The sequence below is a fragment of the Oncorhynchus mykiss genome, chromosome 28, assembly GCF_013265735.2.
Source record: "Oncorhynchus mykiss isolate Arlee chromosome 28, USDA_OmykA_1.1, whole genome shotgun sequence".
In the NCBI taxonomy this organism is placed as follows: domain Eukaryota; kingdom Metazoa; phylum Chordata; class Actinopteri; order Salmoniformes; family Salmonidae; genus Oncorhynchus; species Oncorhynchus mykiss.
Genome location: NC_048592.1, coordinates 6,306,703 through 6,328,900, shown reverse-complemented (window position 1 = coordinate 6,328,900; position 22,198 = coordinate 6,306,703). Strand labels below are relative to the sequence as shown.

At 43.0% G+C, this 22,198-nt stretch overlaps 1 protein-coding gene across 3 annotated transcripts in view; it reads right to left on the bottom strand.

Moving 5' to 3' along the window:
* The window catches only part of LOC110508396 (EMILIN-3), a 55,815-nt gene that overhangs the window by 12,059 nt on the left and 21,558 nt on the right, over positions 1-22,198 (bottom strand). For 2 of the 3 annotated variants that reach the window (XM_036966671.1, XM_036966672.1), the window contains exon 2: positions 20,457-20,961. In XM_036966671.1, the coding sequence (XP_036822566.1) occupies positions 20,457-20,656 (200 nt within the window). In that variant the 5' untranslated portion in view covers positions 20,657-20,961. Of the gene's footprint in view, positions 1-20,456; positions 21,173-22,198 lie in introns of those variants that run through there. The other variant, XM_021588901.2, reaches the window with a different exon arrangement.

The window sequence follows — 22,198 nt, the reverse complement described above, 5'->3', positions numbered from 1 at the left end:
CTACTTTGAAGAATCTCAAAAATAAAATATATTTTGATTTGTTTAAAACTTTTTTGCTTACTATATGAATCCATATGTGTTTTTTCATAGTTTTGATGTCTTCACTAATATTCTATAATGTAAAAAAAAAAATGTAAAAATAAAGAAAAACCCTGGAATGAGTAGATGTGTCCAAACTTTTGACTGGTACTGTATGTCATGTGGAATTGATAGTGCCTATCAAGCCATTTACCCATTCTTTAAACATGTTTTCTTCCACGTGTCATTTTTCAAATGCAAAAAATTCACATAATAAAGTTATGAAACAATGAATGTGCACAAATTGACGGGAGAGAGCACATTCTGGAGAGAGATGTGCATTTTAGCCACTCCCCTTCTTCTTGGACTGTGCCATTCCCACAGCCTCCGCAATGTATTAGTCTGGGCCTCTTCAATGGATTTGTTCACTGAGATTTTTTGACAGTTTGAAATGGCCATCTCAGTCTCCCGACTTGGATCCCATTGAAATTGTGTGGTTTGAATTGAAGAGGACAGTCCATAAGCACAGACAAAAGATATCAAGAATCTGGAAGGATTCTGTACGGAGGAATGATTCATCTCAATGTGTTCTTCGTCTCACAAAACATTTTAGAAAAAGGATCAGTGCCGTTGTCTTTGTAAGGTAAGGTACTGAAAGGAATTGAAAACAGAGGTGTCAATAACCTTTACCCCTACCTTTTATATTAAATATAAATATAAATATTACTTGTTAAACAAAATCTCTATCTCTTGTCTTTAGAAATTAAAAGGAACGCAGCTACCTCTCACTGGCATGCGCATGATTTAGCTCATGGCATTCTGCCAGACACCTGACTCAAACAGCTCTCATTCGCTTCCCCTTAACAGTAAAAGCCTGACACAAGGTTCTAAAGACTGTTGACATCTAGTGGAAGCCTTAGGAAGTGACCCCATAGACACTGTATATTCGATAGGCAATGACTTGAAAAACTACAAACCTCAGATTTCCCACTTCCGGGTTGGATTTTTTTCTCAGTTTTTGCATGCCATATGAGTTTTATTATACTCACAGACATCACTCAAACAGTTTTAGAAACTTCAGAGTGTTTTCTATCCAAATATACTAGTAATATGCATATTCTAGCTTTTGGGCCTGAGTAGCAGGCAGTTTACTCTGGGAACCTTATTATCCAAGCTACTCAATACTGCCACCCAGTCCCAAATAAGTTTTAAGCTACACTCTGTGATATTTGTTAACCATCAATAAGTAGGCCCACCAACAAAACAAAACACTACCAAGCAATATTAAAATAGGATTACAAGATATTTTCACATGCAAATAGCTAAAAAGACTGAACTGGCATTGACCTGACTTGACTCCTGCTTCTGAGTTTGAAAGATGCATTTGTTGGGCCAATGAGATGAATGACACAGGACCATACGTTCCCATATGTACCTATCTTGGGGCTGCACTCATGTATTTCATGTGGACCCCTCCCTCTGCGTGCTCTGTCTGCAGTCACTATATTTATGGAGAGATGATAATTGAAACAGAATCATGGCAGCTGCAGAATACACTATAAGTTGACTGACTTTTTTGTCCCTCTCATGATGTGGCCCTTTCTGGTTGTAGATCGTGGCTTCCCCCTCTCTCACTCTCTCCTACATCCAGGTTCTGTTATCTCAGGTCATAAATTCCTGGCGGAGAATCTCTTCCCCTGGTCATGCAGAAAGAGAGACACAGAGAGAACATAGGATTTCACTTGGCAAACTCCTAAATCCCCAAAATGGGAATATGAAACAAAATGCCCACTTGTGGGAATGGTTCGTGGACACTTAAGGGACGGGTATGACGAGTGTGTTTCATTTGGTGACCTCAGAGAGGACAGAAAACGCACATATCTCTGAATGTGTACATTTCTCAATTATAGGGTTTGCATCTAATTCACATATAAAATGAATGAGTAAAGATGAAACTATTTGTGAAGTGATGTAATGTGATGTTAAACCTTTAATGTGAGAGAATTGTATTCCCTTTAACTAAGTCATTGGCACGCCCCCGTGAGCACAGACATGATCAGGCGTCCTTTCTATTGTTACAAATAAAAACCCCTCCTGAGGAAATCCCCTTCAGACCACGCATACCTCAGTGTTAGCTGAGGTGGCACAGGTTTGAGAACCAAGATTAAGCAAACCCTCAGCATGAGCTGTGATTGCGAATAGTTTAGACTAAGCAAACTCACAGCGTGAACTGTGATTGCGAATAGTTATTTAGTTCCTAACCATACCACATGGAGAATTGGCTACACGGCTGGAAATGATTAACCAGTTGCATCTCTAGGGGCGCTATTTCATTTTTGGATAAAAAACGTTCCCGTTTTAAGCGCGATATTTTGTCACGAAAAGATGCTCGACTATGCATATTCTTGACAGTTTTGGAAAGAAAACACTCTGAAGTTTCAGAATCTGCAAAGATTTTGTCTGTAAGTGCCCCAGAACTCATTCTACAGGCGAAACCAAGATGATACATCAAACAGGAAATGAGCAGAATTTCTGAAGCTCTGTTTTCTAATGTCTCCTTATATGGCTGTGAATGCGACAGGAATAAGCTTAGACCTTCTGCTGTTTCCCCAAGATTTCGGCAGCATTGTGACGTATTTGTAGGCATATCATTGGAAGATTGGCCATAAGAGACTACATTTTCCAGGGGTCCGCCCGGTGTCCTTTGTCTAAATTTGTGCGTAATCTTCAGGTGCGGGCATTTTCTCCTGGGATTCAGGAGAGAAAGCACACTTCCACGAACGATATATCATCGAAGAGATATGTGAAAAACACCTTGAGGATTGATTCTAAACAACGTTTGCCATGTTTTCAGTCGATATTATGGAGTTCATTTGGAAAAAAGTTCGCATTTTGAGGACTGAATTTTCGTTTTTTTTTGGTAGCCAAATGTGATGTACAAAACGAAGCTAATGCTATCTAACTGAGAGTCTCCTCATTGAAAACATCTGAAGTTCTTCAAAGGTAAATGATTTTATTTGAAGGCTTTTATGTTTTTGTTGAAATGTTGCTTGCTGGATGCTAACGCTAATGCTAACGCTAAATGCTAACGCTAAATGCTACGCTAGCTAGCTACTTTTACACAAATGATTGTTTTCCTATGGTTGAGAAGCATATTTTGAAAATCTGAGATGACAGTGTTGTTTACAAAAGGCTAAGCTTGAGAGATGGCATATTTATTTCATTTCATTTGCGATTTTCATGAATAGTTAACGTTGTGTTATGCTAATGAGCTTGCTGATAGATTTACACAATCCTGGATACAGGGGTTTTTTCATAGCTAAACGTGACGCAGAAAACGGAACGATTTGTCCTAAACAAATAATCTTTCAGGAAAAACTGAACATTTGCTATCTGAGAGTCTCCTCATTGAAAACATCTGAAGTTCTTCAAAGGTAAATGATTTTATTTGAATGCTTTTCTGTTTTTTTGTGTAAATGTTGCCAGCTGAATGCTAATGCTAAATGCTACGCTAAATGCTACGTTAGCCATCAATACTGTTACACAAATGCTTGTTTTGCAATGGTTGAGAAGCATATTTTGAAAATCTGAGATGACAGTGTTGTTAACAAAAGGCTAAGCTTGAGAGCTAGCATATTTATTTCATTTCATTTGCGATTTTCATGAATAGTTAACGTTGCGTTATGGTAATGAGCTTGAGTCTGTATTCACGATCCCGGATCCGGGATGGGGAGATCAGAAAGGTTAAACTCTAAGACTATCGATCCATACAGAATAAGAGAAAATCTAAGATACTAGTCTGCAGCTAGAAATTATGTAAACCTGGGATGCAAATACAGACAACCGCCGAAACATCTATTCTATGAGAACATTTCTGAATGGTACTCTGGAGTATCCATCCTAACCACGAAGTATCCATTCTAACCACAGAAAGAGAGAGAGAGAGACTCCATCAGACGGACCGGATTCCAACAGAAAAGATCACAACGACACACTGGGCATAAATATATATTGATTGCAATTATTCCCGAATAAGTGAGCGTTCATGTGCAAAAGACGAGCATTTCAATTAATATAGATTCCTTTTGTCTTTCCCACTCTTTCTCAGTCCACACCCACTTCCCTTTGTCCACCAAGCCGTCATATCGGTTTAGCCCACTAGGGAATATTCCCTATCATTTGTTTGGAACATATCTACTGTTTGTTTGTTTATGCATTTCTGTGATTATTTAGTTAGTTAGTATATCCATGATTAAGCCAATTGGTGTATGGATGATTCGTAGTAAAGGCTGGGTTCGTGCAGATAACCAACAGTTTATGACGTTCAGATGAGAATGACGTGAGGTACAGAATAATTCATTGATAGAAGACTAATTAATCAGATATTAAAATATCTGAAGAGTTATATTCGGAAAACTATAACTTTGTAATCTGAAGATTTTCCATGGTGCCCCGACTTCCTAGATAATGAAATGTACACGATTAGTTTAATCACGTAATAATAATTACAGAGAATTGATTTGATAAAATAACAGTCTTCACTTTTAATGATGCCAAAGACACGACTTCCCCACGGGGAAATGTTGTTGCAGTGTCATGTACATGTTTAAAACTTCTTATGGCTGCAATCCCGTTAACGGGATCGATATGACAACAGCCAGTGAAAGTGCAGGGTGCCAAATTCAAAACATCAGAAATCTCATAATTAAAATTCCTCAAAACATACATGTATCTTATATCGTTTTAAAGGTAGTCTTGTTGTTAATCCCACCACAGTTTCCGATTTCAAATAGGATGTACAACTCAGAAAAACACAGCATACATTTTTCCAGCCAAAGAGAGAGAAGAAAAAAAGCACAAATAGAGATAAAATTAATCACTAACCTTTGATGATCTTCATCGGATGACACTCATAGGACTTCATGTTACACAATACACGTATCTTTTGTTTGATAAAGTTCATATTTATATAAAAAATTTTTTGATTAGCCACATAGATTCAACAGAAATACTCATCAAAAATGTAGATGAGTTATACACATGGATGAGTTATACACATGGAATTATAGATATACCTCTCCTTAATGCAACCGCTGTGTCAGATTTAAAAAAAACTTTACGGAAAAAGAAAACCATGCAATAATCTGAGATGGCGCTGAGAACAATAGTCAAATTAGCCGCCATGTTGTAGTCAACATAAACCATAAATTACATGCTAAATATTCCCTTACCTTTGATGATCTTCGTCAGAAAGTCTCCCAGGAATCCCAGGTCCACAATAAATGCTTGATTTGTTCGATAATGTCCGTTATTTATGTCCAATTAGCTACTTTTATTAGCGTGTTTGGTACACCTATCCAAACGCTGGAGCTGGTCGCCGTTTCTTCGGACAAAAACTTCAAAAAGTTATATTACAGGTCAAAGAAACATTTCAAACTAACTACAGAATCAATCATTAGGCTGTTTTTAACATATATCTTCAATAAAAGTTCCAACCAGAGAATTCCTTTGTGTCTAGAGGAGGAACGGAACGCAGGAAGATATCATGTGCTTTGCGCGTGACCTGGAACTGTCTCTCTGCCAGTAGTCTGATGCATTCTGTTCTTATTCAGCCCCACATCACAGTAGAAGCCTCATTCAAATTTCTATAGAGGGTTGGCATCTAGTGGAAACCCTAGAAAGTGAATATTCATTCATATCTAACAGGGATTTAAAAACGGAATGGATTGAAAATATACCAACTGTTTGGATTCCTTCTCAGGTTTTTGCCTGCCATATGAGTTATGTTATACTCACAGACATCATTCAAACAGTTCAGAAACTTCAGAGTTTTTTCTATCCAATACTAATAATAATATGAATATATTAGCAAATGAGACTGAGGAGCAGGCCATTTACTCTGGGCACCTCTGGGCACCTTTCATCCAAGCTACTCAATAGTGCCCCTGCAGCCATAAGAAGTGGCATTCAAATACAAAACAAGTTGACAATACCACTTTCATAACAGTTACAGTTGAAGTCAGAAGTTTACATTCACTTAGGTTAGAGTCATTAAAACACATTTTTCAACAAACTATAGTTTTGGCAAATTGGTTAGGACAACTACTTTGTGGATGAGACAAGTAATTTTTCCAACAGTTCTTTACAGACAGATTATTATTAAATTGACTGCCTTTAAAAAGCTTGGAAAAATACAGAAAATGATGCCATGGCTTTAGAAGCTTCTGATAGGCTAATTGACCTCATTTGAGTCAATTTGAGGTGTACCTGTGGATGTATTTCAAGGTCTACCTTCAATCTCAGTGCCTATTTGCTTGACATCATGGGAAAATCAAAAGAAATCAGCCAAGACCTCAGCAAAAAAATTGTAGAACTCCACAAGTCTGGTTCATCCTTGGGAGCAATTTCCAAATGCCTGAAGGTACCACGTTCATCTGAACAAACAATAGTACAAACAATTGTCTCTGGCCCCCTCCCAGTTAGGGGGAGTGATGAGCTCTACAGCAGAGTCTCACAACTCAATCGCTGGTTGAAAACTGTTTTCTGCCCCTTCCAAAAGATAGAATGTGTAGATAATTGGCCCTCTTTTTGGGACTCACCCACAAACAGGACCAAGCCTGACCTGCTGAGGAGTGACGGACTCCATCCTAGCTGGAGGGGTGCTCTCATCTTATCTACCAACATAGACGGGAATCTAACTCATCTAGCTCCACAATGAAATAGGGTGCAGGCCAGGCAGCAGGCTGTTAGCCAGCCTGCCAGCATAGTGGAGTCTGCCACCAGCACAGTCAGTGTAGTCAGCTCAGCTATCCCCATTGAGACTGTGTCTGTGCCTCGACCTAGGTTGGGCAAAACTAAACATGGCGGTGTTCGCCTTAGCAATCTCACTAGGATAAAGACCTCCTCCATTCCTGTCATTATTGAAAGAGATCATCATACCTCACATCGCAAAATAGGGCTACTTAATGTTAGATCCCTTTCTTCAAAGGCAATTATAGTTAATTAACTAATCACTGATCATAATCTTGATGTGATTGGCCTGACTGAAACATGGCTTAAGCCTGATTCATTTATTATGTTAAATGAGGCCTCACCTCCTCGCTACGCTAGTGACCATATCCCCCGTGCATCCCGCAAAGGCGGAGGTGTTGCTAACATTTACGATAGCAAATTTCAATTTACAAAAAAAAAAGACGTTTTCTTCTTTTGAGCTTCTAGTCTTGAAATCTATGCAGCCTACTCAATCACTTTTTATAGCTACTGTTTACAGGCCTCCTGGGCCATATACAGCGTTCCTCATTGAGTTCCCTGAATTCCTATCGGACCTTGTAGTCATAGCAGATAATATTCAAATTTTTGGTGACTAATATTCACATGGAAAAGTCCAGAGACCCACTCCAAAAGGCTTTCGGAGCCATCATCGACTCAGTGGGCTTTGTCCAACATGTCTCTGGACCTACTCACTGCCACAGTCATACTCTGGACCTAGTTTTGTCCCATGGAATAAATGTTGTGGACCTTAATGTTTTTCCTCATAATCCTGGACTATCGGACCACCATTTTATTACATTAGCAATTGCAACAAATAATCTGCTCAGACCCCAACCAACGAACATCAAAAGTCGTGCTATAAATTCACAGACAACACAAAGATTCCTTGATGTCCTTCCAGACTCCCTCTGTCTACCCAAGGACGCCAGAGGACAAAAATCAGTTAACCACCTAACTGAGGAACTCAATTTAACCTTGCGCAATACCCTAGATGCAGTTGCACCCCTAAAAACTAAAAACATTTCTCATAAGAAACTAGCTTCCAGAAAATTGGAACGGAAATGGCGCCACACCAAACTGGAAGTCTTCCGACTAGCTTGGAAAGACAATACCGTGCAGCATCGAAGAGCCCTTACTGCTGCTCGATCATCCTATTTTTCCAACTTAATTGTGGAAAATAAGAGCAATCTGAAATTCCTTTTCGATACTGTCGCAAAGCTAACTACAAAGCAGCATTCCCCCAGAGAGGATGACTTTCACTTCAGCAGTAATAAATTAATGAACTTCTTTGAGGAAAAGATCATGATTATTAGAAAGCAAATTATGGACTCCTCTTTAAATCTGCATATTCCTTCAAAGCTCAGTTGTACAACTCTGCACAACTCTGCCAGGACCTAGGATCAAGAGAGACACTCAAGTGTTTTAGTACTATATCTCTTGACACAATGATGAAAATAATCATGGCCTCTAAACCTTCAAGCTGCATTCTAGACCCTATTCCAACTAAACTACTGAAAGAGCTGCTTCCTGTGCTTGGCCCTCCTATGTTGAACATAATAAACGGCTCTCTATCCACCGGATGTGTACCAAACTCACTAAAAGTGGCAGTAATAAAACCTCTCTTGAAAAAGCCAGAAAAAATAAAAAAAATATCGGCCTATATTAAATCTTCCATTCCTCTCAAAATTTTTAGACATGGCTATTGCGCAGCAACTCACTGCCTTCCTGAAGACAAACAATGTATACGAAATGCTTCAGTCTGGTTTTAGACCCCATCATAGCACTGAGATTGCACTTGTGAAGGTGGTAAAGGACCTTTTAATGGCATCAGACCGAGGCTCTGCATCTGTCCTCGTGCTCCTAGACCTTAGTGCTGCTTTTGATACCATCGATCACCACATTCTTTTGCAGAGATTGGAAACCCAAATTGGTCTACACGGACAAGTTCTGGCCTGGTTTAGATCTCATCTGTCGGAAAGATATCAGTTTGTCTTTGTGAATGGTTTGTCCTCTGACAAATCAACTGTACATTTCAGTTTTCCTCAAGGTTCCGTTTTAGGACCCCTATTGTTTTCACTATATACTGTATTTTACCTCTTGGGGATGTCATTCGAAAACGTTATCTTAACTTTCACTGCTATGCGGATGACACACAGCTGTACATTTCAATGAAACATGGTGAAGCCCCAAAAATGCCCTCGCTAGAAGCATGTGTTTCAGACATAAGGAAGTGAATGGCTGCAAACTTTATACTTTTAAACTCGGACAAAACAGAGATGCTTGTTCTAGGTCACAAGAAACAAAGAGATCTTCTGTTGAATCTGACAATTAATCTTAATGGTTGTACAGTCATCTCAAATAAAACTGTGAAGGACCTCAGCGTTACTCTGGACCCTGATCTCTCTTTTGAAGAAGACTGTTTCAAGGACAGCTTTTCTCTATCTACGTAACATTGCAAAAATAGAAACTTTCTGTCCAAAAATTTTGCAGAAAAAATTCATCCATGCTTTTGTCACTTCTAGGTTAGACTACTGCAATGCTCTACTTTCCGGCTACCCGGATAAAGCACTAAATGAACTTCAGTTAGTGATAAATACGGCTGCTAGAATCCTGACTAGAACCCCAAAATTTGATCATATTACTCCAGTGCTAGCCTCCCTAAACTGGCTTCCTGTCAAGGCAAGGGCTGATTTCATGGTTTTACTGCTAACCTACAAAGCATTACATGGGCTTGCTCCTACCTATCTCTCTGATTTGGTCCTGCCGTACATACCTACACGTACGCTACAAGACGCAGGCCTCCTAATTGTCCCTAGAATTTCTAAGCAAACAGCTGGAGGCAGGGCTTTCTCCTATAGAGCTAAATCTTTATGGAATGGTCTGCCTACCCATGTGAGAGACGCAAACTCGGTCTCAACCTTTAAGTCTTTACTGAAGACTCATCTCTTCAGTGGTTCCTATGATTGAGTGTAGTATGGCCCAGGAGTGTGAAGGTGAACGGAAAGGCTCTGGAGCAACGAACCACCCTTGCTGTCTCTGCCTGGCCGGTTCCCCTCTTTCCACTGGGATTCTCTGCCTCTAACCCTATTACAGGGGCTGAGTCATTGGCTTACTAGGGCTCTTTCATACTGTCCCTAGGAGGGGTGCGTCACTTGAGTGAGTTGAGTCACTGATGTGATCTTCCTGTCTGGGTTGGCACCCCTCCTTGGGTTGTGCCGCGGCGGAGATCTTTGTGGGCTATACTCAGCCTTCTCTCAGGATGGTAAGTTGGTGATTGAAGATTTCCCTCTAGTGGTGTGGGGCTGTGCTTAGGCAAAGTGGGTGGGGTTATATCCTTCCTGTTTGGCCCTGTCCGGGGGTGTCATCGGATGGGGCCACAGTGTCTCCTGACCCCTCCTGTTGCAGCCTCCAGTATTTATGCTGCAGTAGTTTATGTCGGGGGGGAGGGGGGGCTAGGGTCAGTTTGTTATATCTGGAGTACTTCTCCTGTCCTATCCGGTGTCCTGTGTGAATTTAAGTATGCTCTCTCTTTCTGTCTTTCATTCTCTCTCTCGGAGGACCTGAGCCCTAGGACCATGCCTCAGGACTACCAGGCATGATGACTCCTTGCTGTCCTCAGTCCCCCTGGCCGTGCTGCTGCTCCAGTTTCAACTGTTCTGCCTGTGATTATTATTATTTGACCATGCTGGTCATTTATGAACATTTGAACATCTTGGCCATGTTCTGTTATAATCTCCACCTGGCACAGCCAGAAGAGGACTGGCCACCCCACATAGCCTGGTTTCTCTCTAGGTTTCTTCCTAGGTTTTTGCCTTTCTATGGAGTTTTTCCTAGCCAACGTGCTTCAACACCTGTATTGCTTGCTGTTTGGTGTTTTAGGCTGGGTTTCTGTACAGCACTTTGAGATATCAGCTGATGTATGAAGGGCTATATAAATACATTTGATTTTATTTTAATTTGATTTGAATAGTACCCAAGTATAAATAACATGGGACCACTCAGCTGTTTTACCACTCAGGAAGGAGACGCGTTCTGTCTCCTAGAGATGAACGTACTATGGTGGGAAAAGTGCAAATCAGTCCCAGAACAACAGCAAATGGCCTTATGAAGATGCTGGAGGAAACGGGTACTAAAGTATTTATATCCACAGTAAAACGAGTCCTATATCGACATAACCGGGGGACAAAAATCGTACTTTTTGGAGAAATGTCCTCTGGTCTGTTGAAACAAAAATATAACTGTTTGGCCATTATGACCATCATTATGTTAGGAGGAAAAAGGAGGATCCTTGCAAGCTGAAGAACACCATCCCAACCGTGAAGCACGGGGGTGGCAGCATCATGTTGTGGGGGTTCTTTGCTGCAGGAGGGACTGGTGTACTTCACAAAATAGATGACACCATGAGGGAGGAAAATTATGTGGATATGTTGAAGGCATCCGTCTAGAAGTTGAAGCTTGGTCGCAAAATGGTCTTCCAAATGGATAATGACCCCAAGCATACATCCAAAGTTGTGGCAAAAAGGCTTAAGGACAACAAAGTCAAGATATTGGAGTGGCCATCACAAAGACCTGACCTCAATCATATAGAAAATTTGTGGGCAGAACTGTAAAAGCGTAGGCGAGGAAGGAGGCCTACAAACCTGACTCAGTTACACCAGCTCTGTCAGGAGGAATGGGCCAAAATTCACCCAACTTATTGTGGGAAGCTTGTGTAAGGCTACATGAAACATTTGACCCATGTTAAACAATTTAAAGGCAATGCTACCAAATACTAATTGAGTGTATGTAAGCTTCTGACCCACTGGGAATGTGATGATGGAAATAAAATCTGAAATAAATCATTCTCTCTACTATTATTCTGACATTTCACATTCTTAAAATAAAGTGGTGATCCTAACTGACCTAAAACAGGGAATTTTTACTGGGATTAAATGTCAGGAATTGTGAAAAACTGAGTTCAAATGTATTTGACTGAGGGGTATGCAAACTTCCGACTTCAACTGCACATACCAATAAAAAGAGACTAGCCTGCTGGCCTTACTGAGTCGATAGGAACAATAGACTGAGCTATTTAGGAGGGATATCACACCTGGCACAAATTATTGTCTAGTTCTGTTTTTCCTGCTGAGGGGTGCCCTATATCTGCGCCCAGAGGGGATTAGTTCAAAGTCTGGGTACAGGGGGTGGCTTGGGTCTAAAATTATTTTGTGAGATCTTTAAAGATCTCACCCAGGCCTGTCTGTTTGACTCCGACAACATCCAAATGAGCAGGATTGGAGTGAAAAACACAACCTTTCACCAATACTCCCCCTGTAGCCCTCTGAGGTTTGTGTAAATCACATGCAGTTTAGTTGTAGCCATTGTGATCATTGTCTTCCTTGTCACTAACAATGAGGAGTGGGCACATTCCCTCCCAGTCAGCACGGGGCAGAACGTCTGTTGAATCACATGTTCCATTGCAACAATACTGAAAAAACGAACAAGAAGAAAACACCAACAGACCCACAGCTGAAGACTTGACAGAGAATGCTGTGATCTGTTAATTCTATGTAGTGATTTCTAGGCTATATATTTTGTTACCTAGCTTTGTACAAGTGTGTTATCATCTTAGTTGTGTTTGTATGTGTTATAAATTCCAGATAATCAGCTTAAGGGTGAGATGGAAGAGGAGGTTGAGAGATAGGGAGGAAGGGGGAGGTTGAGGGTGAGATCGAGTGATGGGGAGAAGGAGAGGTTGAGGGGAGAGAGTGACTGAGGAAAGGGAGATAGGGTGTGTGAGATATAGTGAGCAATGGTATGGTGAGTATGTCGTGTAGGTGAGGGTCGGGATGAAAACTGTTAAGTCAGACCCTCTCTCTGAGGGAATTAAAATTAGGAGAACTAAGGGTGAGGTGGGTAAAACAGGGGGTAAAGGCTAAGTTGGGCTGGGTCAGGTTTAGTCTCCCTGCTGAATTAGGGTAATGAGGGGTGTGGAGGGAGGGGGGAGGGTAAAGACTAAATTGGGCTGGATCAGGGTCTGTCTGCTGGGACTGGTAGAGGAAAGGGTTTGTCTCCCTGGTGAATTAGGGTAATGAGGGGTGGGGAGGGAGGAGGGTGGGTAAAGACTAAATTGGGCTGGGTCAGGGTCTGTCTGCTGGGGCTGGTAGAGGAAAGCAGCAGGTAGCTGGGCTGCTGTCCAGAGTGTTACAGCTCTCAGGGGAAGCCAAGCAACAGAAAATGACAGAACGGAAAACCCCCAGGGCCAAACAACAACCTGCCATGTGGAACTCTTTCTCTACAATGCAGAACATCGCAATGTTCTTCACAGTCATCACAGCAATGTTCTTCACAGTCCCATCTTTCAGCATCACTCCTATCAATTCCTATGTTCTTCTTGTATGTAATAATTGAATTGCAATGACAATCCTTTTAAGTTTTATGATCAAATGAGGAAAAGGGAGAAAAAACCCAGATCCAGCTACTGTACTGTATGTTATCACTTGAGTAAGTATTTGGTGGTGACCAGAAAACATTAAAAGCTTTACTAGCATTAGAGCACAAAGAATGTAGCCACATTCTGGCCCCTTACTGTAGATCTAATGTACAGTTGAATTACTCTGAGGCTGGAATTCAGTCAAATTTACCACAGTCATAACTTCATTGACAAACTTAAGTCACACACACACACTTCCCACTGGGCACAAAATAGTTGAATCAGCGTCGTTTCAGCGTAATGTTCAACGTATTGTGATGTGGAATCTACGTGGAAAATACATTGGAGTTAAAAAAAGTAATCAAAATAATATGCTGTTTTGAGGGTGACATTTCAACCACAGGATTATGTCATCATAGTAACCAAATTTCAACATAGACAAACCTATAAAATACACTGAATATACAAAATTTTAAGGACACCTACTCTTTCCATGATATAGACTGACAAGGTGAATTCAGGTGAAAGCTATTATCACTACCTGACCAAAACCCCAGATAAACCTCCGGTAGTAGTTGGCAAACCCTATGAACTGCTGCACCTCCTTTACCGTGGTGGGAGTCGGCCAATTACGCATGGCTGCAATGGTGGAAATGCGGTACCCTAGGAAGGAGAAGGACTGCTGGAAGAACAGGCATTTCTCAGCCTTGACATACAGGTCATGCTCCAACAGGCGACCAAGCATTCTGCGCACCAGGGGCACATGAAAGCCATCTTCCACTCCTCCCGGATACGCACCAGGTTGTAAGCGCTCGTGAGATCTAGTTTGGTGAAGAAGCGAGCCACGTGCATTGACTCAATCGCTGTGGCTATGAGCGGTAGCAGGTAACTATACCTCACAGTGATCTGGTTCAGACCTCGATAGTCAATACACGGGTGCAGACCTCCCTCTTTCTTCTTCACAAAAAAGAAACTTGAGGAGGCGGGTGAAGTGGAGGACCAAATGTACCCCTGACGCAGGTATTTGGAGACATATGTTTCCATAGCCGCCATCTACACCTGTGAGAGGGGATACACGTGACTCCTGGGAAGTGCAGCGTCTACCAGGAGCTCTATCGCACAATCGCCCCGTTGATGGGGTGGTAATTGAGTCGCCTTCTTTTTGGAGAAGGCGAGAGCCAAATCTGCATATTCAGGGTGAATGCGCATGATGGAGACCTGGTCTGGACTTTCCACTGTAGTAGCACCAACGGAAACCCCTAAACACCTCCCCGAGCACTCTCACGACCACCCCGTGAGAGCCCTATGTTGCCAAGAATCAGTGGGGTCATGACAAGACGACCAAGGTAGGCCTAGCACCACAGGAAACGCAGGAGAGTCAATAAGGAAGAGACTAATTCTCTCCTTGTGACCTCTCTGCGTCACCATGCCCAGAGGAGCGGTGGCCTCCCTAATCAACCCTGCCCCCAATGGTCGACTATCTAAGGCGTCAACGGGGAAAGGCACAACCACGGGAACAGTGGCGATCCCTAAACTATGGGTGAACGATCTATCTATAAAATTCCCATCCGTGCCTGAATTGACAAGCGCCTTATGCTGGGAATGCGGGGAAAACTCAGGAAAAGTGACATACAAAAACATATGTGCAACAGAGGGCTCTGGGTGAGAATGGTGCCGGCTCACCTGGGGTGACGCCAGAGCGCCCTGCCTGCTGCCTTGATACCCAGAGGAACCAACCCAGCACCGACCGGCAGTGTGACCTCTGCGGCCACAGATGGTGCATGAGCTGGAACCCCCTCCGGTCTCCCTGTGCACCGCCCCTCCCAGTTCCATGGGTATCAGAGAGGGGTGCGGGGGAATGGAATCAACAGACCCCGATCTGGACGTCCGCGGGTAGCCAGCAGGTTATCCAGCCCGGATGGACAGGTCCACCAGCTGGTCAAATGTGAGGGTGGTGTCTCTGCAGGCCAACTCCCGACAGACATCATCGCGCAGACTGCAGCGATAATGGTCAATCAGGGCCCTGTCGCTTCATCCCGCGCCGGCAGCCAGGGTCTGAAACTCCAGGGCAAACTCCTGGGCGCTCCTCGTCCCCTGCCTCAGATGGAAGAGGCGTTCACCCACCGCTCTACCCACACACAGGTGGTCGAAGACTGCCCAGAAACGGCTGATGAACTCCTCAAACTGGTCCAATACAGCATCTCCCTCTCTCCACACGGTGTTGGCCCACTCCAGGGCTTTCCCGGTGAGGCACGATATGAAGGCGGACACCCTCTCACGGCCCGAAGGAGCTGGGTGGATGGTTGCCAAGTCTAGCTGCAACAGGATCTCCTGGCTGTTCGCAGCCGTCCCATCGTATTCCTGGGGAAGGGAGAGACAAATCCCACTGGGACCAGGAGAAGGAGGCGCGTGTAGTGGAGACTCCAGTTGTGCTGGTGGAGGCACTGGTAGAACTCCCTGTCTCTCCCAGTTTACCTTTGTCTGGACTATGTGGTCCATGGCGGTGACAAGATGGTGGAGCATTGCTGCGTGCTCCTGGACGTGCTCCTCCACCCCTATACCCGGGGTACCTGCTCCTGCTGACTCCATAAGTTTGGTCCGGAATTCTGGGGTGCATACAGGCGGCAAAGAAGTCAGGCGCAGGAGAGCAAAAACTGTGTTACAACGGTGCAGTTTAATAATAAAAATCCCCATAAACAGAATAATAAATACAATGGGTACAGAACCCTCCGTCGCCACCAGAATAACGTGCACAAGCACTTATAATAAACAATTCCAGACAAGGACATGGGGGGGAACAGAGGGTGCAATGACGGAATTGAAACCAGGTGTGTGGGAAGACAAGACAAAATAAATGGAAAATGAAAAGTGGATCTACCACCGAACGTCGCCCGAACAAGGAGATGAACCAACTTCGGCGGAAGTCGTGACAATGTCACCACTTAAATCTACTTCAATCAGTGTAGATGAAGGGGAGGAGACAGGTTAAAGAAGGATTTTTACGCCTTGAGAAAATTGAGACATGGATTGTGTATTCTGAGGGTGAATATGCAAGAAAATAGGATTTAAATGCCTTTGAACGGGGTAGTAGTAGGTGCTACGCACACCGGTTTGTGTAATGAACTGCAATGGGTTTTTAACACTCAGCAGTTTCCCATGTGTGTCCTTTGGTCCACCACCCAAAGGACATCCAGCCAACTTGACACAACTGAAGGAAGCATTGGAGTCAACATGGGCCAGCAACCCTGTGGAACGCTTTCGACATCTTGTAGAGTCCATGCCCTGACAAACTAAGGCTGTTCTGAAGACAAGGGGGGGTGTATCTATTGTTTGGTCAGATCTTCAGCATTATATCCACTATTAGAAAAAAATACAATAGGCTGGGCAGCAACACCTAGTGGAGAATCAAATCTATCTACAGCTACCCTTTGGTCTCCCATGTTGTAATCTCATCGATCAACGTCTCAGCCAAACCCAATTATCCACGTTTGAAATTACGTAGTTTGCCCGGTGGGTTGTTATTTTGTCACAAGCCTCAAGCCTGACATTGAGGAGATCCTGCCTGGTAGTAGTAAGGTTTTAACCTACCCAAAATACAATCAGTGGCCAGTTTATTAGTTACACCCATCTAGTACCTGGTCAAACCTCCCTTTGCCTCCAGAACAGCGTAAATTCTTCTGGGCATGGAAACATTGCTCAATTGGAATGAAGGGACCTAACGTGTGACAGGAAAACATACCCCACACCATTACACCACCACTACCAGCCTATACTGTTGGCACCTGACAGGATGGGGCCATGGACTTATGTTGCTTACGCCAAATCCTGACTCTGCATGATGTAACAGGAACCGGCAATGTTTTTCCAATCCTAAATTGTTCAGTGTTGGTGATTGCGTACCCACTGGAGCCGCTACTTCTTGTATTTAGCTGATAGGAGTGGAACCCAGAGTGGTCGTCTGCTCCAATTGCCCATCCGTGAAAGGACCAACGAGTTATGCATTCCGAGATGCTGTTCTGCACACCACTGTTATATTCCTGTTGGTGGTCAGAAAGCCTGTTAGTTTGCACGATTCTTGCCATTCTCCTTTGACCTCTCATCAACGAGGTGTTTTCGACCCACAGGACTGCCGCTGAATGAATGTTTTTTGTTTGTCGCAGCATTCTCTGTAAAACAGAGCATTTTTGCAAATGTAAATAAAAATAACCTTATTTACATAGGTATTCAGACCCTTTGCTATGAGACACGAAATTGAGCTCATTTGCATCCTGTTCCCATTGATCATCCTTGAGTAGTTTCTACATCTTGATTGGAGTCCACCTGTGGTAAATTCAGTTGATTGGACATGATTTGGAAAGGCACACACCTGTCTATATAAGGTCCCACAGTTGACAGTGCATGTCAGAGCAGAAACCAAGCCGTGAAATTGAAGGAATTGTCCGTAGAGCTCTGAGACAGGCTTGTGTCGAGGCACAGATCTAGGGAAGGGTACCAAAACGTTTCTGCAGCATTGAAGGTCCCCAAGAACACAGTGGCCTCCATCATTCTTAAGTGGAAGAAGTTTTGAACCACAGAGTGTCTTCCTAGAGCTGTTCACCCGGCCAAACTGAGCAATCAGAGGAGAAGGGCCTTGGGCAGGGAGGTGGCCGCGAAGACGATGGTCACTCTGACAGAGCACCATATTTTTACTGTGGAGAGGTGAGAACCTTCCAGAAGGACAACCATCTCTGCAGCAGTACACCAATCTGTCCATTATGGTAGAGAGGACAGACGGAATCCACTCCTCAGTAAAAGGCCCATGACAGCGCACTTGGAGTTTGCCAAAAGGCAGCTAAAGACTCGCAGACCATGCAAAACATGATTCTCTGGTCTGATGAAACCAATATTGAACTCTTTGGCCTCAATGCCATTCGTTACATCTGGAGGAAACCTGGCACCATCCCTACGATGAAGCATGGTGGTGGCAGTATCATGCTTTGGGGATGTTTTTCAGCGGCAGGGACTGGCAGACCAGTCACGGTTGAAGGAAAGATGAAAGGAGCAAAATACAGAGAGATTCTGAAAACCTGCTCCAGAGCACTTAGGGCCTCAGACTGCGACGAAGGTTTACCTTTCAACAAACCAACAACCCTATGCACACAGCCAAGACAATGAGGAGTGGCTTCAGGAGAGGTCTCTGAATGTCTTTGAGTGGCCCAGCCAGAGACAGACCTGAACCCATTCGAAAAAAGCTGTGCAGCGACGCTACCCATCCAACCTGACAGAGCTTGAGAGGATATGCAGAGAAGAATGGGAGAAACTCCCCAAATACAGGTGTGCCAAATTTGCAGCATCATACCCAAGAAGACTCAAGGCTGTAATCGCTGCCAAAGGTGCTTCAACAAAGTACTGAGTAAAGGATCTGAATACTTAAGTAAATTTAGTATTTCAGTTTTTTATTTGTAATACATTGGCAAAAATGTCTAAAAACCTGCTTTTGCTTTGTCGTTATGGGGTGTTGTGTGTAGATTGATGAGGGCAAAAAAAACTACAACTTTTTTTTCTTTTTTTCTCAACAACATTTCTTCCCTGAATTTAGCATCTCATGTTTTCAATCTTGTTTTGATCTTCATGTTTATTATTATTAAACTCACCTTCTGCACCTGCTTCCTGACTCCCTGTGTATATTTTACAGTTATAGCTTAATGTTAGCTTGCTAACGTTGAACCTAGTTAGCTCTGTAGCTACCTGCAGATTAATACTAAATCTATGACAATGTTTGTATTGGTAGTAGTATGAGTTGGGATTAAGCCGGCTCATCGTTTAACTACATGCCTAAACAAAAAACTCCACTTCACCAGATGATTACATGACACATCAAGTTAGCCAGGTGTGTCTGCGAGTGATTACGGCCATCTATTTTATTTCATGAACATGTGTACATGTCTAGGGGTGGTTATAGCATTTCCTTCACATGACTTATCAATTTAGACAAGCGTGTTGGGCATGTGTCATCTAATAATTATAAAATATTTATACAATATTTTTATTTGGACACTTTATATCTTTGACATGTACCGTGTACACCTTCTGTATCCTGTGCATGAGTCAAATCAACATAGCTATTTTTTGATAGTGTGTGCTTACCAGAGACAGTAATGTGATAAACAACATGACGTGCACCATTGTCAGATTAGGATATAGGCCAAGGATTGGGTATTTTTACCTGGAGTTATTCCTTATTGTAAGCTACTACTTTTACCACTTTTAGTCTTGACGTGAATCCTTAAAGTGCTGGTTTGGGGCTAAGGCTTATGAGGGTCTGAACGATGCTGAATGGGTGTAGATAAAGAGGAGCTCTCCAGTAGGTGTACCAAAACATTCAAGGGCCAGAAAAACGAGACCTCGTGTTGGCAGGCTCCTCATTCTTTAAACAGACAGCTGTGGCTGCTGTAACTCATGGACATTATAAACATGGACATATCTGTAGCATATACGCATGGAGCAAGTGAAAGACACAATGGTTCTTACATCAGCGTATCTCTGTAAGACTGCTATTGTGACCCAGGAATCTAACTATGGGTTAGGAAGTCCTGTGGGGGAGGGGGTTGTTCACGTGTACTTGTCTAAACGTTAACAATAAAAACCATTTGATCACAAAAAATAAGGGTTTGATTGAATTGATAATTACTACACGACTAAAACAGAATCAGAAAGCAACAAGCCCTGGTACTAGTTTAGCATTCCTAGTTCTGCCTTTAATTGAGCCCCCCCTCTATATACACATACACACACAAAAAGGCATGCACGCATACACACACACGGGCACACACAGAGCTCAGAAGATCAATACCCCGGTCATCAGCTCAGCCCTCCACTGTACAATAAACCTTATAACCTTATCTTTGTCTCCATAATGCAGCATGTCATTGTTTCTCCATAATGTTAATCCTCAGTCACAGATGGTTTTAAATGTGAACCGTAGAGAAAGGCTGACAGTGTGTGAGAGAGAGTCAATTCAGACAGTGTTATTGGAGCGATATGTTAACCATACTATTATTATCCATTCGTAATGTGTTGCTCAAGTGAAAACACAGTTGGAGGTGGGTTCCCCTGTAGTATTGTAAATGGCTTTGCATAAGATGGAAATCAATGGATATCCCTATTGCCATGTAAATCACTTTGAGCACTTGGCGAGGTGCTGTATGAATCCAAGTCATTACAAAGTATTCCTTGTACAGGTGAGGCTAGAGACAGTTTCAGGAGGTGCACTTACTTGTGTCGGCCCAAGGGTTTGCCCGGGGTGTAGTGTGAGTTGACTCCAGACTTGTACAGGTTGTATCTGTTGCCATGGCCTCCTCCATAGAGCGGGTTCCCATGGCCTGTTCCATAGAAGGTTCCTTTGGCGTCCACCAGTGACAGCAACAGTCCTAGAATAAAGGGCTGCAAAGCGACTTGAGGCAACCTGGACCTCATTTTCTCTTCTGGGTGGCTTCCAAAATAACCCGTGGAAAAGCACCAAAAAAGGAGGACAAAGATGAACAACTGATGGACCGATTGAGAACCAAAGGAGATGCATAAAAAACAGACAAGCTGTGTGTTAGGATCCTGGTGCCTCGAGTGTTTTTGTCTGGTCTTCAGTCAGCCCTGAGGGAAAACTGTAGACGCATACATCTGCAGAATCCACAGCATCCTGACCCGTCCTGCACCTCTTCTCTTCTGTTTTCTTCAACACACACTCTCTCAGACAACTGCCAGTGACAGGCAGAGCAGAAGGAAAACTAGAGAAGGAGAAGGGAAGAGGGAAAGAGGGAGGGAGAGAGCACAACCAAAGGTAAAGTAAAGGAGAGAGAGAGATAGAGATGGTGTCTAGGAATGCCACATATCTATATACACATGCAAGTGTGTGTGTGAAAGGGGGGACGTTTCTGACTCAGCTTCTTCCGTCTTCTGTGCTCTGTGTGTATATGAGGGTGTGTGTGTGGAGCAGCCTGCTCTACTACTGACTATGAGGGGGCAGGCTGACAGGCAGTAGCCATTTGTATATCCACTGTCCCTCCCCAGGCCCTACCCCTATCCTTAGCCCTGCCCTGAAATGCTACCCAGCCCAGACACAGGGGAACAACCCCATACTTTCTCTCAAATTCAGATAAGCTTTATTAGCATAAATGGCAAGGCCACTGTTGCTAAAGCTATATGACATCAACAATAACAGTAAAAAATGAATAATACAATTGGTGATTAGAGAAAGGGGAATATCTATATACAGTGCCTTGCGAAAGTATTCGGCCCCCTTGAACTTTGCGACCTTTCGCCACATTTCAGGCTTCAAACATAAAGATATAAAACTGTATTTTTTTGTGAAGAATCAACAACAAGTGGGACACAATCATGAAGTGGAACGACATTTATTGGATATTTTAAACTTTTTTAACAAATCAAAAACTGAACAATTGGGCGTGCAAAATTATTCAGCCCCCTTAAGTTAATACTTTGTAGCGCCACCTTTTGCTGCGATTACAGCTGTAAGTCGCTTGAGGTATGTCTCTATCAGTTTTGCACATCGAGAGACTGAAATTTTTCCCCATTCTTCCTTGCAAAACAGCTCGAGCTCAGTGAGGTTGGATGGAGAGCATTTGTGAACAGCAGTTTTCAGTTCTTTCCACAGATTCTCGATTGGATTCAGGTCTGGACTTTGACTTGGCCATTCTAACACCTGGATATGTTTATTTTTGAACCATTCCATTGTAGATTTTGCTTTATGTTTTGGATCATTGTCTTGTTGGAAGACAAATCTCCGTCCCAGTCTCAGGTCTTTTGCAGACTCCATCAGGTTTTCTTCCAGAATGGTCCTGTATTTGGCTCCATCCATCTTCCCATCAATTTTAACCATCTTCCCTGTCCCTGCTGAAGAAAAGCAGGCCCAACCATGATGCTGCCACCACCATGTTTGACAGTGGGGATGGTGTGTTCAGCTGTGTTGCTTTTACGCCAAACATAACGTTTTGCATTGTTGCC